The sequence below is a fragment of the Ambystoma mexicanum genome, chromosome 6p (genome assembly GCF_040938575.1).
Source record: "Ambystoma mexicanum isolate Mex_15411 chromosome 6p, UKY_AmexF1_1, whole genome shotgun sequence".
Classification (NCBI taxonomy): Eukaryota; Metazoa; Chordata; class Amphibia; order Caudata; family Ambystomatidae; genus Ambystoma; species Ambystoma mexicanum.
Window position 1 is genome coordinate 1,210,030,972 of NC_090935.1, and position 16,253 is coordinate 1,210,047,224.

Consider the following 16,253-nt stretch of genomic DNA (forward strand, 5'->3'; position numbering starts at 1 on the left):
TACCTTTTCGATGATACAAAACCAAGGGGGTCCTGGGATCCTGGGAGTCTGGTTGAGACTCCCCCGCGACTGAGACCGGTAGAGAGACTCCCAGAAACCCCCCTGTTTTGCCTTTTTTGATGACAAAGCACTTAAACTCATGGTGGTTATGTCCCTCATTTACAAAATGTCTGTCCAGAAAGTTCAACAAGCATTTGGACCTTGTCAGTAGTTATTTCCTGACATATTAGGCAGATACATAGGGATTTTGAGTATGATTTCCTTAGTTTCATGAGCGTACAATACATTTGAAACAGAATTTACCTTACCGATGCATTTGTAGGCTTGAGGAGTTTCTCAGGAAGAGGGGAAAGCAGTTTTCCAGACTGGTGATGGTCACTTTATTGGGGAATACCTTTTCCCAAACATTGACTGCTTGATTACCTTGCCTTTTCCTCCTCCAGCAAAAAGATTTATCTTGAAAGCAGCCTTGGCCATAGTAGTATTTTATTAACAATGAACAGCCTGGTGGAAGTGGAGGTGGGGGGGGGTGTGTCCTTCCAGCCAATCAGAAAACTAGGAACGGGGAGTTTTACCTCATGGTATATCCCCCATTCCGAGCTTCCTCGAAGGCAGACAGTCTCTAACTTCCCCACCTGGACAGCAGGTAAGTGTGCATTCATGGAAGTCCGTGCGCGTGTTTTCCTTGGGATGTGCGCCAAACCCGTGCGTGGCGCACACGGGCACACACATCATTGCAACATCCCGAACGCCGTGCGCGATGTGCACAGGGCAAGCGCACAACGTTGGCGCACACACCAAAAAGGGGGCGGAACACGGGGTGTAACGCGCGGAATGGGGAACAACGCGTGAAAATAAGGGCGTAACTGGGGATGTACTGCTGGGCAGTACACGGAACGCCCACACGCAGGCGAACCACACGTATTCATGGAATTGAATAGGGCAAACCCACACACGGCCAAAGACACGCACACGCCCAAACACGTCCGCCACATGAAGGCAGGTGGCAGCGTCCCTGCGCATTACAAAAGTGTGCACAAACAAAAAACACTTATATACAGCTACGATGAATGTCCCATTCTGTGGCCCCCTAGGAGAAATGACGTGACACGCAACGCACAGGCACCCCCGAAAAGCAAGAAAAAGAGATAAGCAACCCCTGTTACCGACGTGCGCGTAAAAAAACACACGCAGTACGCTGTGGCAGCAGGAGCCCTAAAAATACGTACACGATCAACACGCAGTGGGAAAAACACTGTCTGCCTTGCGTGTAGAAGAATAACTTAGCCAACACCCACCCACTGTGAAGTAATCGTGTGTGAACCCCAACGCCTGGAAAACACACGCACCGCTTCCCACGAAAAGCACGTACATAGCGATGGAAACCCATGTGGGACCTTCAACCCGTGCCAGGGCAATGCCCGCGCGTGTCCCGTCACAGATGCGCTTACGCGCTAAGGGCCTTTCCTCAAATTACATGCTGATGTGCAGTATTTTCACGTGCCAAATCACTCTGTATCAAGCTGGCCCCGCGACAACACACGGAAGACCATGCTCCTGCCCAGAAGGCCAAATTACTGCCCCGAGCAGCCTCCCACGAGCCATCTGCTGCTGCCTGCCTGCCTGCTACAACCGTGCCCTGCCATTTTGTGCCTGCACATCTGCCATCTGCAGGAGTCCAGTGGCTGTGACCACCCCTGCTGGAGCAGAAGACTCCCGACTGAAGTACCATTGCTCCACAGTCCAGCCCCAGGTCCCAGTTGCCCACCCAGACCTGCCTCGGGGGTGGTCATGTCGGGGCAAACACCATCAGAGACCACTGGTGACCCCTAGCCAGAGAGGCAGAGGGCTACCAGCTTCAGCAATAAGGAAGTTGGTATCCTGGTGGAGCAAGTTCTGGGGCATTATGATGCCCTCTTCACACCATTGTGCGCCGATAAGGAAGGACGGGAGAGGATCTGGGAGGACATAGTGGGTGCCATCAACGCGGAGGGGGTGGCACCCCGCGACATCAAACACATCCGGAAGCACTGGGGGGACTACAAATCCAGGACCCTCAAGAAGGCCCGGTGTCTCTTGGAGGCAGTGGATGCAGTGGGGCACCGGGCCCAGTTTACCACCCAGAAGATGAGGGTCCTGGAGCGCATTCACCCAGTGCTTCACCACCAGATCCTCAGGATGCAGGCCCGTCTGGAGTCGAGCGGTAAGTGCCCATGCATTCATGTTTGAACAGTGCATGTTGAAGCGTGGTGGTAGTTAGGTACTCGGCTGCATGTGTAACATGGGTCATGTATGGATGTGTGTGTGCAGGGAAATGATAGTGCTGCATGTGAGTCTAGTCAGGCGTGACCGACATAGATGGTGTATGTGTTACAATGCATCATGCTGAGCAGCATGGGGAATGCACACATGTATGCATGCCTGTGTCTGTACCGTGACATGTTTGTGGTGTGTTAGATGTGTGCTGCTGTCATGGACATGCATGAAGTACATATCCGTGTGTCAGAGTAGTGTGCGTGCCATGGATGCATGACACATGTCTGTGACGATGTGTTGAATCACTGATACAGCCTACTCATCCTTGTATCCACTGTGTCTGTGGGCATACGGTGCCAGATGCATGACCCTCTGGTGATGCGTGTGCATGTGATCAGCATGTCCCATGATGCGTGTGAGTTCCAGGCCACCATTGGATGTATCTACGGTGCGGTGAACATGGATGCAAATTCTTGATGCATGTGCCATGCCGGTTCCTGCATGTGTGTTGCTTGCACTAACCCATGTGTTGTGGAGGGACATGATGGAAGTGACGTTTGACAGTGCCACTCATGTACTATTGCTTCCTGTCTAGGGGACTATTGTACAGTACCCTGATGCTTGTGTTCTATGTCTCCCTCTACACAGCGGCTAGTGAAGAAGAGGGCGGAGATGGCGCTGTGGAGCAAAGCAGCGGGGATGCCTCCACTGGCCGGCGACGCAAGGCCCAGTCACCCAGTTGGGAGGGGCCATGGTCGGGGGTCTCGTACATGTGTCGGGCACCCTGGTGGCCCTCTCCTCCTCTTTGAGACTATGCACCAGTCGTTCTCCATGCCGTCTTCCGGCCCAGATGCCACCAGGGCCCCCTGTGGACCTGCCCCGACCAACGCAGCCAGCTCGGTGGAGATCCCATTCCTGCCACAGTCGGGAGTCGGAGGTCCAGCAGGGGTGGACACCCCAGCAACTGGACCCCAGCAGATGGAGGATGTGCTGGCATCATCGGGCAGGGCACGTGCACGACGACGCCGGTGGATTCCATCAGCCTGGATGCTGTCGTGCTGGCAGAGGCAGTTGCGTCGGAGGCAGCGGCAGGCTCAACGTGGGAGGCATCATGGCTCGGGGCCATCAACATCAGAGGGGCAGGCATCGGCCGGAGGACAGGAGGACCCTGGAATGGGAGTGTCTTCCGTGTGGCAACGGTTGGGCCAGCGGATAGATGCGGAGCGGCGGCGGGCGGAGGAGGCACGGCTCACTATGGTCAGGGCGGAGAACTCCATGCACAGGGCGCTGAGGCGGGCTGAGTGCCTCGAGGGAATTTGCAGGGAGTTGGAGGTGGACATGGCGTTATCCCTGTGAGACCTCGGGGCCAGGGAACAGGCCCGCCTCCAGGATGTTGAACAGGAGTTCGATGATGCCCTTGCCCGGAACATCGAACAGTGAGCCGTGGGACTAGGCCGCCCCCTTTGGAAATAGTTATGTAGTTGTAGGTTTCCTTTATTCTTTTTTTTCCTTTGGGGCGCATGGACTATGCCCCGCATTTTTGTATATAGTTATTAATTAGGTAGGATTTGGGTTAGGTTTTGTTAGGATTGTTGGGCTCATGGAGCCTTGGATGTTCATTTGTAAATAGTTTTGGACCTGGATTTCTTTTTCTTTGACCCACGGTGGAATACTTTGCTTCTTTTTTACTCTGATGTTTGTTTGATGGACTGACCCATTGGATCCGTTTTACTTTTGGTTTTATTGATTTCTGCATTCATTTCTTTCCCTTCATTTTGCAAATCCTGACGTTTATTTATTATTATTATTTATTGTGTGGTTTTGTTTTATTCATTCTGTATTTATATAATACATTTGTTTTTGACTTCATTGGTGTGGTCTTCTCTCATTGTTTTTGTGCATGTCACAATGTGGGCTTTCTCATTCATGTGTCGCCATTGTGTGGGTCTGACGGACTTGTATTCATGGGCATACTGGTTATATGGGATCTATCATGACATGGGGATTTCATTGTGGAGTGGATGGAATGCTTGGTTGGATGTTTGGACTGGGGTGGCGTGGGGTGGGATCTGGGTGGCCTTAAGGGCCATGGGTCTTGATTGTGATGACGTGTTTGGTGGGGGACGGGGCCTGCTGGCAGGTGCCCATCAATGGGGGTGGGGGACATGAGTCGGGGCCTGCTGGCAGGTGCCCGTCTCTGGGGGTGGGGGACATGAGTCGGGGCCTGCTGGCAGGTGCCCATCACTGGGGGTGGGGGACATGAGTTAGGGCCTGCTGGCAAGTGCCCTTCTCTGGGGGTGGTGGACATGAGTCGGGGCCTGCTGGCAGGTGCCCCTCACTGGGGGTGGGGGACATGAGTCGGGGCCTGCTGGCAGGTGCCCGTCTCTGGGGGTGGGGGACATGAGTCGGGGCTCACAAGTACATGGTGCCATGTTGCCTGCCTGCGGGGCAAGCCCAGGGGTGTAGGGCTGCCTGCGGGCTATGGACTGAGGTGGATGGGCTGGCTGCGGGGCATGGCCAGGGGTATGGGGTGGTCCCCTGTGGTGTGGGCTGCGTGCGGAGCATGGGGATGGGGGTGGCCCACACCCGGGAGGGCACACACTGCCAATCGCGTGTAAAACTCCATGCACACCCCCGAAATACACATACCCAGCCCAATCGCGTGTAAAACTCCACGTGCACCCCCGAAATACACGTACCCAGCCCAATCATGTGTAAAACTTCCCGCGCACCCCCGAAATACACGTACCCAGCCCAATCGCGTGTAAAACTTCCCATGCACCCCCGAAATACACGTACCCAGCCCAATTGCGTGTAAAACTTCCCGCGCACCCCCGAAATACACGTACCCAGCCCAATCACATGTAAAACTTCCTGCGCACCCCCGAAATACACGTGCCCAGCCCAATCGCATGTAAAACTTCCCGCGCACCCCCGAATTACACGTACCCAGCCCAATCGCATGTAAAACTTCCCGCCCACCCCCCAAATGCCCCACAGGTGGCCCATCCACCCAGGGCATGCCCCGCAGGCAGCCCTTCACCCCAGTCTATAGCCCACAGGCAGCCCATCCATCCTGGGCATGCCCCGCAGGCAGCCCTTCACCCCAGTCCATAGCCCGCAGGCAGCCCATCCACCCTGGCCATACCCCGCAGGCAGCCCTTCACCCCAGTCCATAGCCTGCAGGCAGCCCATCCACCCTGCGCATGGCCCTCAGGCAGCCCACTCTACAGAGGGGACTTTTTCCATGTTTTACACGCAATTGGCCTGGGTACATGTATTCCGAGGGATGCACATGGAGTTTTACATGCTATTGGCCTAGCGCGAGCGGGGTACGTGTATTCCGAGCGGGGCGTTTAGAGTTTTACACGCGATTGGCCTGGGTACGTATATTCCGAGGGGTGCGCGTGGAGTTTTACACGCTATTGGGCTAGCGCGAGCGGGGTACGTGTATTCCGAGGGGTGCGTGGGAAGTTTTACACGCTATTGGCCTAGCGCGAGCGGGGTACGTGTATTCCGAGGGGTGCGCGTGGAGTTTTACACACGATTGGCCTGGGTACGTGTATTCCGAGAGGTGCGTGTAGAGTTTTACACGCTATTGGCCTAGCGCAAGTGGGGTACGTGTATTCCGAGTGGTGCGTGGGAAGTTTTACACGCTATTGGCCTAGCGCGAGCGGGGTACATGTACTCCGAGGGGTGCGCGTGGAGTTTTACACACGTTTTCCTGGTTGGGGGGGCTGTATGCTGGTCCACTGGGCTTTGCGCCATGTACTGGATTTGTGCGCTGTTCATGGCGCACGGGGTGGGGTTGGGGGCATAACTGGCGCTGCTGCAGGGTCGCTGCGCCACTCTGCGCCACAGCTGGTTATGGATGTGAGAATCCATGAATACGCTGTGCGCCTAAATGGGTTTTGACGCACGCGGCTGGCGCAGACTGCCCCACGCGCACGCTGTGCACCAGCCGCGTGCGCCACTTGTGTGCCGGATTCTATGAATTACCCCTCAGTCTTCCCGCCGCATCTGCAACGTAACAATGCCACCATGAAATGGGAGAAGAAACTGCGTGTCCCTTCTCCCTAGTCCATGGTGGCCATCTTGGTTTGTAGTTTCTTTTCATTTGAGAAATGGCAAACACGTTGTTTCTCAACTTGAAGAAAAAAAACTACTAGCATCCCAGTAAAGCATGTCGGGATGCTAGTAGCAATAAACCCTGATGGGCGTGGGCATTACCAGATTTGTTAATGCCCCGCGGCTAACGATAAGTAACTCGGCCCCAGGGCATTACCTGACCCAGTAATGCCCCCACCCATTGGGGTTTATTACTTAAGTAGATACAATTTGCATGGATATGGTTCAAGCTCCAGTAAGTTAGTCAAGGAGTTAATCACTCAAACTTCACAAATGCAGTTTCTGTATAGGTTGAAGAATTTACTAATTTGTCCGAAATATTATAGCACTTTACATGAACAGAGTTGTCCCATCATCATAAGGGCAAACAATCCTATTTGACATGGAAAGATGAAATGGGTCAATTATGTAAACCAAAGAACTCCACATATTTTAGACACATTCATCATACTATTGAAAATCCAAGATGAATTATCTATCATCTTAAATCAGCCTAAAAAAATGGTTAACAGAATGAGCCACCACTGTTGGCAACCTGCAGAAGAAAATGACAGAATGTGACACTAGATGCTTTGCCCACATGAAGCTCTTAATCGTCTTGATAATTGCTAGCCACCCAACTGTACTGTTGGCACTACCAACCCATCATCCACCAGTTATTTTAACAAACTACTTGCATGCTCGTCTCACATGCCCACCATTGCAATTAAATTGTGATGTCATTGATCATTTGATTGTATTTTTGTAGCTGGATTCTTTAAATGTGCACTGGAAATGCTTTATAAATATATAGCAATGGAGCTAGAGCTGACCTTTTGGCTAGATTCATTTAACCCAGGAAGAGATATGGAACATAGGCAGTCTAATACTAAAGGCTGACTAGTCGTCATTATCTTTGAGATGTTCTTTACTGCTGAATTTGCAGGCTGTGTGTACTCAACGCCCAAATGTCTTGTGTATCTGTTCATTTCAAGTGCAAACACATTTCTGAAAGCATGGCCGATTACGTCTTCTCCTAGAATGCTCAGTTGGCCATTAATTACCCATATTTGCTTGGGCCTGGAAACTCGAAATGTTGAACCGCTGCTGGATTACATGAAAATTAAGCTGTTGCCATTTCAGCTCTGTTTTATAGTTCCAGTATGTTTCTGAATGTTTCCTTTCACACTTATCATGTAGAACCAAAGAACCATGAATCCTAGCTCTCCACTGTTCTTATCTATTCTGCAGCGACTAAACAGATTCTCTTCAGACACTGAGGTCATATCATGCATTTAAAGGGTTATTGTTGTGCCTGCGAATATGTATTAACCAAACCAGTTATCAGTCGCCTCCAAAACATCATATTTCGATAGAGGCGATTTCCCATAGGAGGATACTGATTTAGCCCACGTCTGGACAGCCAATCGTGCTAAATCAATCACCCTTCACTAGCATCTTTTGACGGATGCAGGACTATAAGGTGCACATTTAAACGATTGATGATATTGAGGGGTATTTGCAGTGTAGGAAATGGTGTCTATAGCCGTATTACCCACTCTATCCAATACTCCCGGGCCTGCGATGTGAAGAAGGACACAACACAGAGTCTATGGGCCTCATCACGAGTTGAGCGGTATCCCCAGCGGTATTACTGCTAGGGCTAGTAGCGTTACCGCCAAACCCTCCGGTGCTGTTAGCGCCATATCACGGGTTTGGCAGAACGGTAAGTCCTCATTCCCCATTGGGCCCTTTGGGAATTCCACATTCCCCATTGGTCCCAATGGGGAATTCTCAGAGCTACTATCGCAGGCGGTATTAGCGCAGCGGTAATAGTGCTGAAAATCGGCAAAATCGCTGCAGATTTGCCCCCAGCTCAGAGCTGGGGGTAAATCCTGGCAGACTCTTAAATGCGACGGAAATAGCGTTACCGCTGCATTTAAGTGTTACCGCCAAACTCGTGATTTGGCACTATATCTCTGCCGTGCTCTCCTCTGTCTTTGAAATGCATATCGTTCTATGACTCAATGAGATTTTCATGCAGGAGTATAAGTTATGGAATACGCCTTCATTTGGCCCATAGTGCAGAGCAGGCAGTCTCCATAGGAACCGACTGGGAAGCGCCACATACAAAGCGTACCTGTAAGGCAGCATTTACTTTTTAACAAGACGCAGAGCAAAACCGAAGAGTAACAGCGATTTTGCATTGTTTTACTCTTCAGTTTTCCACTCCGCCTTGCACATTTGAAAATTGCACAGGGATCATTTTAATAAAAAAGCTACGTGTGTGCGGTGGGCCGCCAACATTGGCACTACCATACGTTGTGCCCCCAGGATTCAATGTTAAACATTTACAAAGCCGAGTGGAAAACTGAAGAGCAGGTCACCTTTACCTTTAAGCTTTTCTGTCTTGTAACCAAGTATAAGCCGAATGCAAATTACTGGGACTCTGTCTGCTCTTTAGAAGCTGCTAAATCGAGGCAGATTCCTTAGAAATCCATACACTTTTGCAATTCTCATGCAACCGTAAAATGAGGTGTACAAACAAGAGGGGAGAGGAAAGTATGGCAGAGATATAAACTCTGCTCCACGCCCCTTCTCCACCTGGTGTGCATACGAATATGTGCAGGAGTGGGAAATGGGGGTGTAAAAGCATTACGCCTTGCTTAACGCTTCCAGACTCTTAGAAAATGGCCGACATGCAGAATAATGTTGGTGGTCCCCAGCATGCAATTTGCATTTCTTTTAAGATGGCCGTCATTGTGTCATATACCGAGCCTTCTGGCTTCTTCTGCCTTCTTGTCTCTGGCATTTCATGGGCGCACCAGATGTTTAACAGAAATACCAAGGGAAAGGCTTTCGCACCTGTATTAAGGTGAGCAATGGACACAACAATGCCTTGTGTGCACCCACCCTTCTCCCAACGTCCTCAGTTCCATGGCAACTGTTTGCAGAGTCAATATTACAGTAAATCATTCAGCAAGCGTGAGGTGGCAGGCAGGAACAGGGGCTTCACAGGTTCTATTTGTGAACAACGTGTGACTTCGATATTATTCCATGGCGCGTGGAGGGGAGCTACCACCTGGACATCTTAAATAAAACAACAACATAAACAACTGGCGATTTGATGGGGTAACCAGGAAGGCAGTCCGAGGATTCCAATGGCAGGCGAGCAACCCTGGTAGCCCTTGCTCTCAGGTGGCCCCATGTAGAAGTTTAAAACTTGGCTTAACAATTTTATTTATTTATTTATTTATTTATTTATTTATTTATTTATTTATTTATTTATATAGCGCGCAAGCAGCCCAGGGGCATTGAGGCGCTGTTACTTACAATAACTAAGTTACATGGTACAGGCATGATAGCGATTGTGGACACATTATGAATACTACAAGACATCATACTGTTATTACAGATATTGCATTGGGACGTATATTACAACATATATAATAAGTATTCGTGCTGGTGTGTCGGGTCTTATGTGAAGAGGGTAGTTTTCAGCGTTTTGCGGAAGGTGGTGAGGGAGGCCTCACCTCGGATAGTGGGTGGTAGGGCATTCCAGTGAATGGGCGCGAAATAAGGGAAGCTGGATCCGCCCGCTTTTACTCTTTTTACTAGTGGCACAGAGAGCATGTTGGTGTACGGTGATCTGGTTGGCCGGGCAGTGGAGACGGGGTGGATCCTTTGTGAGAGGTATGCAGGAGCAGTGAGGTGAATGCACTTGTGGGTCAGTGTTGGGGCTTTGAATACAATCCTTTCCTTTATTGATATGATATGATATGATAGTTTATTTATATAGTGCCTATACACAATGTGTTTCAAAGCGCTTCAAGGCAAGGGAGGGAACAAGGGAAAATACAACCACATTCTTACAGGCCATGAACAGTAAGGATGTGAAATTAACTATCGTACTCGGCCTGACGACATTTCAGATAGTGCAAGAGCTAAGACATAGATAAGGAAGGGAGGGGGAGAGTGGGAAGGAAATGGAAACAGACAGGTGAGTACCGTACTAGGCCTGATGAAATTTCTGGTAGAGCCGGAAAAAACAAGAGGTGAGGGAAAGGGGTGCAGAAAGGGAGGGGAGGAACAAAACAAGCGACTACCATACTAGGCCTGACGACATTTCAGATAGTGCTGGAGGGGTTCTGGGGAGGAATTGGGAGCCAGTGGGCTAGTTTTCTGGCCTCAGAGATTTGTTCTCTTTTAGCAATGCCTTGCGCTGCCCGGAGAGCATTGTTCTGTATTACTTGTAGTCTCTCAAAGTTTTTATTGGAGGTTCCTAGAAAGAGTACGTTACAGTAGTCTAGCCTAGAACCGGTGATGGCTCTGGCTATGTTGGTGCAGTTCTCTTTGGAGAGAAAGGGTCTGACTGCGTTGATAAGTTTGGCATGATATGCAGCTGCGGATGCTATTGCTTTGACTTGTCTGTCCATGGATAGGCTGGAATCCAGGTAGACTCCAAGAGTTTTGACAGAATCGGAGACCGGAATTTTAATGGAATCAATGGTGAAGTGGCTGAATTGGGCATCTAGATTTTTTAGCGTGTCGAGGGAACCTACCAGGAGGACTTCCGTCTTGTCAGAGTTCAGGCATAGTCCGTTGTCTGCCATCCGGGCTTGGATGGTGTTGTAGAGGTTGTTGAGGGTCAGGGAGTCAGTGTTATAGTTACCTGTGAGAGTGAGGAGGATCTGAGTGTCGTCGGCGTAGTTGGTGTAGGAGATGCCCATGGCATCGAGGATGAGGAATAGGGGTTGTGTGAAGATGTTGTATAGGGTGGGGGAGAGGCAGGAGCCTTGGGGCACCCCACAAAGTATAATGGTTGGTGATGCGGCGGCTAGGTCAGAGAATTCTTGCATGGTTCTGTCTTGTAAGAAAGAGGTGATCCAAGCTGTGGCCTCTGGGGAGAATTTGGCAGTGGAGGAAAGGTGGTGGCATAGGACGCCATGATCCATGAGGTCGAAGGCCGCTGATAGGTCAAGGAGTAGGAGAAGTGCTGGTTTACCCATGTCTCTAGCATCGTCCATCGGGTTTTTCAGGTCAAGTAGGGCAGTTTCGATCCCATGTCTGGGGCGGAAGCCAGATTGGCGGAGTCCAAGGAGTTTGTTCTCTTCGATGAAGTGTTGAACCTGCAGGTAGGCTGCTTTGTCCAATATTTTGAGGAGGAATGGGACAGTGGTGATGGGTCTGTAGTGGTTGGGGCAGGTGGGATCGAGCATTGGCTTTTTCAGAAGAGGGCGGACCCAAGCTTCCTTGAGGGAGGCAGGGACTTTCCCTGTCGTAAAGGAGGCATTTACAAAGGCTGTTAGGAAGGGAGCTAGCGTTTCCGTGCAGTCTTTGATAATGGAGGCTGGGCAAGCATCACCTTTGCAGTTAGAGGATTTGATGTTCCTCATTATGTTGTTGATGTCTTTTTCCTGAATGGGTTTGAAGGAGAAGGATAGGGGGGGATCAGGGGCAAGTGGTGGGACAGGGAAATGCTTATTGGGTAGGGCTTGTTTAGTGGCTAGTATTTTGTTTTTGAGGAGGCTTAATTTGGTTTGCATGGCCGTTTGTATTTCGTCACACCAGTCTTTGTCTTTGGTGAAATTCTGGGGGGCGGGAGTGGGTGTCTCGAGCTCTCTGAAAATGGACAATAAACACCTGATAGTATTGCAATTGTCGCCTTCCATGAAATTGATTTCAAATTACCCTTGGCCTACGTGCCCACCAGAGCCGTTGGAAGGGGAGATGTGGGGGGGCTGAAGCCCCAGGTCTTTTGGTTGTAGCCCTGGACAGATGATCAGGGGTCACAACCAAAAGGCTAGAAATACGTTGTTTTGAAATAGTTTGTGCATGTGTTAATATTGGGGCGTCTCCAATACTACGCAGCGGGTGTTGTGAAAACGTATCCAGTCCCCAAGGAAATGGCATGGCGTCATGCATACTCTCTAGTGAAGAGGGGCACACAGATTCAGCGCTGACCCTGAACCTGTCCAACCGGTCTCTACTGGACCTTTAAAGGCCTAAGTGTCTGGCTTTGCTGCGTAATTTAATGTCTTTTGTGTGGATAGAAATAGTTGCTGTACACTAACTTTTGAGTTGTGTTGTGCTTTGGCCCAATGTGAGCACTTCCTACTTGTTGTTTGTTTGTACGGTGTGCCATCTAGCCGTAGCACACATGCGTGTCAACTTCTAGGAATTATTTCGAGATTCGGAAGAAAATCCCACAGTACTTGCACAATCGACAGCAATGTGTCGCCACCTCCTGTTATTTCTTGCGGTAAGTTGAGGGGACCATGTTGGGCACATAAAATGTATTTTAAGCAGTCCAACCTCTACAAACTTAAGTGCCGGATGGCCCCTCTCCATATGTGTTCCACCCAGAGAGCACTGGTTGTGTCAGCTGAAGCAACAGGTGAGCGGAGGATAGCACAGGGGCAAGGCGCTGGTCTTGGAAGCAAGACCACGCAGAGCAACAGATGTTTGAATCCCGGATCCGTGCTTAGAAACCGAACTCAGGTACGGTATTAGGCGTGTTATAATAAAACAATCAAATAAATAAACAGCATGTAAATGAAAGCAATCGTATTTGCTCACCTTCATAAATCTGGCCATGCAGCACCAACATCGGGATATGTGGCTTTGAAAGCTTTAGAGATAAAGTGATCAAGTCAGAAAAAAGTTTAAAAGTTATTCTAGCTTTGAGGTACTCCTGGGGAGGACTAGAGGACTATTCGGTTTATAAAAGAAGCTGAGCTACACCAGGTGAGGATGCTCAAATAAGTTAAAACAAACAAGTCTGAGTTATTCCTGGAGAGGCCTTTTCAATGCATACAATAAGTTGCTTCGAGTCACTCCGATTTATTCCTCAGATTCATAGTAACTTCTTGTATAGCCCGTTCAACGACTAACCCACAGTTACTCAAAAGGGGTAAGTGGAAACTTCCTTTTACTAGTTAAAATGGCAAATTAAGTTATTTGAGATTGTGATATTGTACAGTTTGTTAAATGATATTTGACATGGTTTGTTTTAATTGGTTTCTATAGTAACCCAATCCAGTATATATGTACAGTTCACAGTTGTTGCAAAGAATCTTGTTTTGTATTATGTGTCTTTGAATTTAAATGTATTAACAATTGTCTAATCTATGTTGGAATTGGAAATGCGTCTTTCAACTTTACTGCAGTATGTTCTTTCTATACTGCATTTCTGCTAAATGCAACTGACACGGTAATGTAATACATCCACCCATTTCATTGTTTGAAAAGCTAAATTTGAGTTTGAAATGTTTTTCATTTGTTAGTTATATTATGGTATGTTTGTTGTATTGGGAATTTGCACCCTGCTTGCTTGCCGCAGGCCGCAGCTCAGTAGCGGTACAGTATTCGGTAGTCCTTTAGATCACTAAGAAACATATGTAATTTTCTGGTTATTTTTGAAAAATCCTGCTGAAATATGTGTGATTTTGACAGGGGTTTTAAAAACATTTCTCACAGGGCGAGAACCCCCAGCAATTCCTCCTGTTCAAGTTTGCTCCTGTGCTCACTCGCTACATTGTATAATTAAATAAATTATGTCCCACTACTTTTTAAGCCCACTTGCTACCACAGGTAGAGTGAGGAAGTCAGTTTGTCAGCCCAAAAACAAGCACCAAGTGACTTTATGGGTAATGCGGCAAACAAGTAGCTCTCCAGCTGATGCTAAAATACAATTTCTCAACCCACATTAAGTCTAAGGCTGTCCTGTCCATGCACTTTTCTTTGTCTTGTATAACCTCATAAATTATTACATAGCACGTTTGCATAAATGTTCACACTTCAGAGTGGCAGTATAGCTACATGTTAGCAGCACTTCCAAATGAGTATGAGCAGTAGTATGCAATATTAACGCTTGAAAGCGCGACACCGCACGTGCGTTCATATAATATAGTTGTGTGATGTCTAAACCTGGTATGGGCTCTAGCCCTAGAACATTTACACACCTAGCAACGCCCCTAGTGCCCTTTAAGATGTACACAGCAGCAGTTAACAAGGCTTCTTCTGGGTGCTGCTTAGTAGAGCATTAGCAGTACACACAGAACACTGCCACCTTCTCAGGCATTCATAATGGACAGGCTATTGCCATTACCTGCCATTTTCTTGGCCTGTTCAGAAAGCTACACTATACAAGCTACTGTTCATATCCTTGTCTAGTCCTGTTAACAGTATCCCCACTATGTGGGTGTGACATAACAAACCTATATAATTAGATCTGGAATGGTTTTGGATAGGCAAACATCATACTTAACCTCTCTAATTTAGCATTGCTCACCTTATACCCTACAAGGTGGCAGGAGCATTGCGCAATCATTCCCTTGACCTACAAGGGATTCTGGGTATGTAAATATTCCCAGTATTGCTCATAAATCGCTTAGAGTAATTGTTTTTCAGAAATCTGCTGTTAAACTGAGCACCTGTATAATCCTCCCCTGCAGTATTAGTGGGGGGGGGGGGGGCGTGTTATATACAGTTGTGTTTGCCCGGCAACGGAATTGTGTCCAGTGCATGCAGATTTGTGAAATGTCCTGGCTCTTATTAAACTCTCCCAAAATATCATGGTCAGGCTTTAAATATGTGTTTGCATGCAGAGTATTGTTGTGGCATTATCCCAATGAGTGTTTTTACTACTACAATCCCAAGAGATACCTACCTCACTATTTACTGAGCCCTTTCAACTAGTGTTGGAGACCACCGCAGGAGCCCAGAGGGGCAATTGAGGGCTGGGCGGGGGATACAAGAGCACAGTCACTGGGGCAGGAGGACACATTAGCCACTTTCAAGCTCTGATTCAAGTGTTTTGGCAATGGAGTACAATGAAGGACACGTGTTGTTGGTGAGAGTAGAAGTGACAGGAGAGCAGTGGCATCTCTAAGTTAGGGCCAGGGGGAGCACCAGCTTCTCCCTACAAAGTGTTGTGCCTTCCATAATGACCCCTCCAGGGGGGCGATGTTGCCTGGGTTGCTGGGCTGGCTTCCTCTCTACGGAAAAAGCCAGCACACAACACAAGGGAATGCACCTCTGGGATGAGCCGCATGAGTTACGAGAAGCAACACATTTCCAGATGAGCGTTTTCCCAGTGGCATTACGCTTGTTCCGCACCGACTCTGTGCAGAGCGGTGTCTGCCACTCTACAAATGAATAGCCGCAACCAAAACCTATTGTTTATACTGAGCATACAATGCGTTCTTTTGGTTTTCACGTGCATTTTTCTCTGCACAGGAGTACCTTTGCTAGGTACGGTGGTCAATCTTGAGTCTTGGATTTGTTTATGAGTTCTCTATAAAACCTCTAAAACCTTGCTTTTGTAGCCTATTTTTGAATTTGCAGCTTTCATACTGATTTGAAAAGAATTGCAGTGTCTGGGGAGAGGTTATGTTCTTTTCACACTCCCTCTTCGATATGCCAGCCCACTAGCTGCGACTGCGCGCAAAGCGGCTTACCTCTAACTAATGGCCACACAAAAACAATTTCCACACTTGAAAAAAAACGAACAGTTGGATTAGCAGAACTAACTGTGGCAGAAAGCCTGGCCATATGCGTACAAGCAGGAATGAGGGGTGAATGGATGAATGGTGTATATGTGAGTGAACAGCTCATTCATCGATTGTGAACTTTACAGAGAAACCTGCATTCTGTTCTGTTGATAATGGCCAGAATTCACCTCAGCCATGTCTGTCACCGTAGGTGTCCTCTTCTCACCTAATATCTGCGTGCGTGATGTCGGCACCAGCCTCCATTGCCGCGGCGAAGCTCTTCTGGCCAGAGACGCAGACCACCAAAATAACGGCTCAGTCGAACATGAAACTGGACAAAGGGTGAGTGGGCCAGCAGAGCACCTGAGAGATGCATTGTCTACTGTGAAGTCAAAG

At 48.7% G+C, this 16,253-nt stretch overlaps 1 protein-coding gene across 1 annotated transcript in view; it reads left to right on the forward strand.

Moving 5' to 3' along the window:
• The window catches only part of SLC28A3 (solute carrier family 28 member 3), a 666,148-nt gene that overhangs the window by 542,327 nt on the left and 107,568 nt on the right, over positions 1-16,253 (forward strand). Inside the window, exon 12 of the mRNA XM_069625863.1 lies at positions 16,069-16,199. Coding sequence (XP_069481964.1) covers positions 16,069-16,199 — 131 coding nt within the window. The remainder of the gene's footprint in view (positions 1-16,068; positions 16,200-16,253) is intronic.